At 39.1% G+C, this 8,153-nt stretch overlaps 1 protein-coding gene across 1 annotated transcript; it reads left to right on the top strand.

Moving 5' to 3' along the window:
* The first annotated feature begins 6,266 nt into the window (after positions 1-6,266).
* LOC149470432 (general transcription factor II-I repeat domain-containing protein 2-like) lies at positions 6,267-7,907 on the top strand. The gene has a single exon (XM_089664100.1). The coding sequence runs from the start codon at positions 6,267-6,269 to the stop codon at positions 7,905-7,907; it is 1,641 nt and encodes a 546-aa protein (XP_089520226.1).
* The last annotated feature ends 246 nt before the right edge of the window (positions 7,908-8,153 follow it).

Consider the following 8,153-nt stretch of genomic DNA (forward strand, 5'->3'; position numbering starts at 1 on the left):
GAAGTGGTTAAATAAGGAGTGGTCTAGATATACATAAATACTAGCATTTTGCTAAAGTGGAACTTTAGGAAAAAAATAAAAATGGGTGGACAGGTAGGAGTTTTAATGCAAAAGAGACACGCTTTCTTTCTTCTGCATTAAAGTTATCTATCTGCCTGTCCACCACTTTACAGTGGGACACACAGGCGCAGCTCAGTGTACAAATTTTGCAATGCTGAATTTGATGGAACTTCCATGCGTGTGCGGGAGTGATGTCATCCCCTCCCGGCCAATGATAGCAGCCATCATTTAGGACCCGGAAGATGCTGTCCCAGAGCGGGGAGCTCTGGGACAGCACATTGTGGGATGGAAGGTGAGTATAGTTCCACTTTAAGGAGCCTGCACTTTCTGCATCACTGACAACCAGTGAATAGCTGGTTATTAAGGAGCGGGCACTCACCATGTCCTTAACAAGCAGTGAATCATCTGCTCTCAGCAGGATTACAATTCAAAAGATTTAAGAGAGGATTCAATGCATGGGCATTTTTGTAGAATAAAATGGCAAAACATACCTAAACACATGCTTGAACATTTTTTTCATCTCACTGGCCAGAATAAAGTAATATTCTGGCCAATTAAATAAATAAATAAATGCCCAAGCGCTTGACACACCTAAATGCTCCTAAATGCATTTACAAAAACAGGGCTAAATGCACATTTTTAAGTTGCTTTTCTCCTACCAGAAGCCTAATGCCAACAGCCATGAAGCCTAATGCTTTCTATGAAAAACAATATTTTAGTGCATTTTTCAATTGAATAATTTATAGAGTAAAATATATACTTTGTATTTGCAATAAACTCTTTTCAAAAGTAACACTGCTCAAATGTTTCCGTTTTTTTACAAATTTGTTTCAATGGTTCCCGCTGCTGTTTCAGCCAATAAGAGTGAGTCCCGGGATAGCTGAGAATGCATGAAGGTAAAAAGCCTTCAGTCTTTACCACCACTTTAATCTGACATTGCAACATAGTGTGTCAGAATGTATGACAAACACAATTAGCTTCATCTTAGAAAGTGATAATAAGAAAGACTGTACCTACTTATTCACTTTGTCTAAATATGATCATTATCACTTTGCAAAGAAAGAAGAATAGTGATTGTGTCAGGTTCACAACTTAGTCTCTGCAATATTTCTCACCTATTCAGTTGTTACAGATTGCCATTTGAAAAGTGGTAAAAGTACATAATTCAAAAGTTTTGTGATAGCTGTCTGTCATATCATTTGTTTAAAAAAGGGTTATTTTCAACAACAATTCATACTGGAAAGTCTGTTTCTGTGAGTTTTTATGTGTGGTGCATTGCATTTTGGAAGCAGCAATTAACACAATGCAGCTTTCAGGGATTTACCAACACAATACAATGCAAGATGCTGTTGGGAAATGGTCTTATACCAAACAGTGTTTCTTTTTTTTATTTCATGACTGCATGTCCGATGAGAATGAGCCCCCAGCAATACATGCTTATGCATAGTTGTCAATCAAAATGATATACATCCAAATAATATACATCTATGCCGTGCCATGTGTGGTGCAGCCTATTACAATAAAAAAAAAATGAACCAAAATATATGGGTTCCCACTAAGCTACAGTAGATGTGAATGGGGCCTCAAAGTTAAATTGGTGTGTTTACACAAGAACAATGCACAGCAAACTACACAGAAATCCCATGCTTTGCTGCAAGTTTTTGGAAATGCACTGCAAATGTGCATCACACTTGCATTGTCATTAAATGTTAATGGAACCCCAGGCAGCATATCAAGCACACATCTGTCCTGTGACAAATGCACTGCAAGAGCACCAAAAATGCATGGTAATAAATGTGTAAAATGGATTTGGGCAATGGTAGTGGACTGCTGATAACACCTACCACACCCTAATTAGAATGTGTAAAGTCAATAGTGTTGCACTGCTCCTAACAACTAAATGTGTGAAAACACAACTCCCCCACTTATAAATGATGGTGGTGCTTTGTGTAAATAGTATGAATCCTTTCTAATATAGAAGGACCACTCCCTGCTACAAAACACCTTCCCCCATCCTGCTGGTATGTTTGTTGTGCATATAGCAGCCCATTCAAGTGCATGGGCTGCCCTATGCATGACAAGCGTAAATTCTTTAAAATGCCTCCAAAAAACATGCAGAAATGTAAGTTCTTGCTATGCTGAGATGTGAATGGGGCCTGACAGCTGAGTTCTTTAAAGCTGGCTATACACCATTCAGTCTGATTGTACAATCTCTGTACAATTTTCATCAGATTTGCTAAAACTATGGAAAAGGAGGACCCACCTGAACAATCCATTCAATTTGTATCAAATCAGATAGGCCCTTGCACTACATAACTGATGGGAGATTTTACAGTCAGATTGTACAGTGAATGGACACTTTAAAGAAAGAATGAGGTAAAGTGGATGGAAATAAAAGAAAAAAAAAGATGGTGTAGTAATGGAGGAGGTGTGGTCTAAGTGGTTTACACATCCTATTCAATGAGGAAGTGCATGTAGGGAGATGAAGTGTCCAGGAATGTCACATGATATACATGCAAGGAGTAAAGGAAGCAGAAAGCAGTTTTTTAAATTTCAAACAGAAAGGTGAAAATACAAATCTGCCATGGATGAGGTAAGTGAGAAATAAGTACATAGGGATGACTTGGGCAGTGAATACATGTGATAAGGCTGAAAGGGTGAAATTCTGCCCAAAAACATGAACTTAGCCTTTAAAATACAAAATGTAAATTTTATTAAGAGAAATAACAAAAGTGTTTTATGTTTCAGGACTGTTATCAGTACAAGAAATGCCTCTGGGTGGATATCAATATAAATTTGGCAGATCTCTAACATCTGACCACTTTAGTACATGTGATCTTTCCAGCTTACATTATACCTATTCAATAGTGCATGCTGTTTGTAGGGCCCTTTAATTAAGTGAATGATTACCTAATTAAAGGGGACTGTTTGATGGACAGCCACATTGATGAAAGTGATGAATTTCAATAATTAGGCTACTGTCACAATACAGCATTAAAAAACTCAGTGTTTTAATGAGTTATAAGATGCATTTTACAGCAAGTACTGTATTTTACAGCATTTATCATGTGTTTTCTGTATTTGTATTTATTCTGGAATGAAAATGATGCAGCAGAAAGCAAAAAGCACAAACATTCAAAAAAATGCAGGAAACTGCTAGTGGAATGTATTGCCTAAAATTCTGTATTTTTATCACAGTGATATAGAGGATTTGTCAGAAAATTTAGGTCATTAGTTAAAATGCTAATAAACAAAAATAATCTCATAGACACAGCCTTTATTTTATATATATATATATATATATATATATATATATATATATATATATATATATGAAAAATTCAATTTCCTGAACTGTCCAAACGTAGCAAAAAACATGGGAGGGAATTTAAAAGGTAAGGTATATAATACCATATCTACCTCCACTCCTTAATATTCATAAATTATATTTAATTGTTGGTAGGCCTTTTTCAGAATGTTGTCTTTGTAGCCCCTTGACTTGAGACTGCAATTTATTTTGCTTCATCTTCAAAAGTCATATCACCTTAACAATTCCTGGAAACACATTGATACTGGCCAAAGGGTATTGAGAATGAGCTTAAGGTTCAGTCAGAACCGTGGCTATTCAGACGTTTAGACAAACATCCAAACATTTTCCCTTTTGGCAAGAGCCGTATATTTGCAATATTACTACCCCTATTATACTGTATATGACAGCTTCCTGCTGTCAATGATCATTAAGGGCACTGGTGGGTGCAGGCACTTCTGCATTCTTAACAACCAGTGATGTCACAAACCTCATTCACTTTTATGGCTTAGCTAAAAAAAAGAAAAAGCTTGATGTCCCCCCCAATATTCATACCAGATTCTTAACTGAACCATGCCAGGCCACATACTCCTGGAAAAGCACCTTGTTCTCACCTGAATATGGGAATATTACATGTTTCAGTCTATTTTGCATCCTAGCCACACAGAAGGGCCCAAAATCCAAGAAGCACCTTCAGGTCTTCAAGGGGAATAACTCATGTATCTGATTTCCTCCCTATCTACCACATTTTTGGAGGCCCTGACATGCTAGACCAGCAATGGGCAAACTACGGCCCGCGGGCCGTATACGACCCGGCGGACCTTTTAATCCGGCCCGCGGAGCTAGGCTCCTGCAAGGCCAGTGGTCGGCAAGCCGCGGCGCTTTACATACTTAGATGCGGGTCTCCTGTGTGCCGGGCGCCCGCTCCCCTCCTCTCGGATGGCCGCCCCCCCTCTCGGATGGCCGCCCCCTCCCTCCTCTCGGGCGTCAGGACTCTGCAGCTGTCAGGATGTAGGCGGGGCAGCCAGGATGTAGGCGGGGCAGCGTGACGAACTCTTCTCTCACAGTCCTCCCTGAAGACCAGAACGGCGCGGGAATACGAGAGGAACGCGCGGAGCAAAGGTAAGTGACACAGGGGGGACTTACTATATGGGGAATGAATTACTATATGGAGGACTTACTATATGGGGAATGAATTACTATATGGGGGACTTACTATATGGGGAATGAATTACTATATGGGGGACTTACTATATGGGGAATGAATTACTATATGGAGGACTTACTATATGGGGAATGAATTACTATATGGAGGACTTACTATATGGGGAATGAATTACTATATGGAGGACTTACTATATGGGGAATGAATTACTATATGGAGGACTTACTATATGGGGAATGAATTACTATATGGAGGACTTACTATATGGGGGATGAATTACTATATGGGGGACTTACTATATGGGGGATGAATTACTATATGGGGAATGAATTACTATATGGAGGACTTACTATATGGGGGATGAATTACTATATGGAGGACTTACTATATGGGGGATGAATTACTTTATGGAGGACTTACTATATGGGGGATGAATTACTATATGGAGGACTTACTATATGGGGAATGAATTACTATATGGGGGACTTACTATATGGGGAATGAATTACTTTATGGAGGACTTACTATATGGGGAATGAATTACTATATGGAGGACTTACTATATGGGGAATGAATTACTATATGGGGGACTTACTATATGGGGAATGAATTACTATATGGGGGACTTACTATATGGGGAATGAATTACTATATGGAGGACTTACTATATGGGGGATGAATTACTTTATGGAGGACTTACTATATGGGGGATGAATTACTATATGGAGGACTTACTATATGGGGAATGAATTACTATATGGGGGACTTACTATATGGGGAATGAATTACTTTATGGAGGACTTACTATATGGGGAATGAATTACTATATGGAGGACTTACTATATGGGGAATGAATTACTATATGGGGGACTTACTATATGGGGAATGAATTACTATATGGGTGACTTTCTATATGGGGAATGAATTACTATATGGGGGATGAATTACTATATGGGGGATGAATTACTATATGGGGGATGAATTAATATGGGGGATGAATTAATATGGGGGATGAATTAATATGGGGGATGAATTACTATGTGGGGGATGAATTACTATGTGGGGGATAAATTACTATGGGAGATGAATTACTATGGGGGATGAATTACTATGGGAGATGAATTACTACGGTAGATGAATTACTATATGGGGGATGAATTACTATATGGGGGATGAATTACTATATGGGGGATGAATTACTATGGGGGATAAATTACTATATGGGGGATAAATTACTATAGGGGGGATGAATCTATGGGGGATGAATTACTATGGGGGATGAATTACTATGGGGGATGAATTACTATGGGGGATGAATTACTATATGGGGGATTAATTACTATGCTTACTATGGGGGAATATTACTATATTTACTATGGATGGCATGGTAGTGGCTGGGCCGGCCAGCAGCTAGTGGGGGGCGGGGCTGTGGGGGAGTACGGATTGAGCCAAGAAGAAAGCACTGCGCAGTCTCATTTGGTGACTGGTGGCGATTGTGCGGCCTGCATCTTTTCCCCTGCTACACAGTAAGTAGTGGTTGTTAAAGCAAGTTAAAGCAAGTCAAGACTTGAGTGTGAGCTTTCCCTCCCTCTGACTGTCAGAGTGACCAAGAATATTTAACTTTTTTTGCAGAGTCCCAAAATGAGTGGGGCAAAGAAAAGAAAAGTGGACAGTGAATGCAGAGTGTTTAAGAATGAATGGATAGCAAAATATTTTTTTACGGAAGTCCGATCAATGGCTGTATGTCTCATATGTCAGGAAACTGTTGCGGTTTTCAAAGAATATAATATCAGCCGTCATTTTGCCACGAAGCATGCTAACTATGCTAGCAATCAGTCGCCCCAAGAACGGGGGTCTACAGCTCGGAGGTTGATGGCTAAATTACAGGCTCAGCAAAATTTATTTCACAGACAAACTGCGATTCAAGAGTCAACTATCAAAGCAAGTTTTATGCTCTCATTCAAATTAGCACAAGCTAGTAAACCCCTCTCTGAAGGAGAGTTTTTGAAAGAATGCATGATAGAGACCGCAGGTCTTTTGTGTCCAGAGAGCAAAGACAAGTTTGAAAAACTCAGTTTATCACGCAGGACAGTGACTCGTCGTGTGGAACTGATTGATGAAGACATAACAAACAAGTTAAATAATATTGCAGAGTCCTTTAAATTATATTCGCTAGCACTGGACGAAAGTACAGACATAAAAGATACAGCTCAGCTCTTAATTTTTATCCGAGGGATTAGCGACAGTTTTGAAATAACAGAGGAGTTTTTGGCCATGGAGCCACTTAAAGGAAAAACACGTGGAGAAGATTTGTATGACCGGGTGTCTGCTGTCATCAAGAGTATGAAGCTACCTTGGAGTAAACTTGCTAATGTCACTACGGATGGATCTCCAAATTTAACTGGAAAAAATGTGGGATTGCTGAAAAGAATTCAGGATAAAGTGAAAGAGGGAAACCCTGAGCAAGAAGTTATTTTTCTCCACTGCATCATACACCAAGAATCTTTGTGTAAATCTGTATTACAGCTTAGTCATGTTGTGAATCCAGTTATAAAGCTTGTTAACTGCATACGAGCAAAGGGACTTCAGCACCGTCAGTTCATTGCATTTCTGGAGGAAACCAACGCAGACCACCAAGACTTGCTTTACCACTCTCGTGTCCGCTGGTTGAGTTTGGGCAAAGTGTTTAAACGAGTGTGGGATCTTAAAGAAGTGATTGATACATTTTTGGAGTTAAAGGGGAAGTCTGATGATTTTCCAGAGCTGAGCGACAAGAATTGGCTGTGTGACTTTGCGTTTGCTGTTGACATTTTTTCTCACATGAATGAGCTTAACGTCAAGCTACAGGGAAAAGACCTGTATGTGCACAACATGTATAGTAATGTAAATGCCTTCAAAGCCAAGTTGACTTTTTTTTCTAGGCAAATTTCAAAGAAAAACTTCTCTCATTTTCCCACACTAGCCACACAGGAAAAGGCCATCCAAAATGTGAATAAATATAGCAAATCACTGAATGACCTGCATGCAGAATTCTGTCGTCGGTTTTCAGATTTTGAAAAAATTGAAAAGTCACTTCAGCTGGTGGCCTGTCCCTTGTCACAAAACCCAGAAACAGCACCACAAGAAGTGCAATTGGAACTAATCGATCTTCAATCTGATGCAATCTTAAAGGAGAACTTCCACTCTCTTCCACTAAAAGAGTTCTATGCCTCACTTAAAGATGACTGTTTTCCAAACCTCCGGGGGATGGCACAGAAGATTCTGACCTTGTTTGGTTCGACCTACGTGTGTGAGCAGACGTTCAGCGTCATGAACATCAATAAATCCCATCACAGATCCCAGTTAACTGACCAACACCTCAGATCTATTCTGTGAATTGCAACAACAAAACTAACTCCTGACTTTGATGCCTTAACAAAAAAGGGAGACCAACAACACTGTTCCCACTAAAATTGAAGGTACTATTTTATGAAAGAAATACATTGAATAAAAGTTTTGTAAAATAACTCTTTTTATGCTTTTCTACCTTAAACTAATCTAAACATTTAATGTTACAAATATTAATTTAATTTATATTAATTCACACATACACATCATTCATCTACTCTTGGTCCGGCCCCC

Source organism: Staurois parvus, unplaced genomic scaffold (genome assembly GCF_062004578.1).
Source record: "Staurois parvus isolate SC_StPar_1 unplaced genomic scaffold, SC_StPar_1.0 ptg000045l, whole genome shotgun sequence".
Taxonomy (NCBI): domain Eukaryota; kingdom Metazoa; phylum Chordata; class Amphibia; order Anura; family Ranidae; genus Staurois; species Staurois parvus.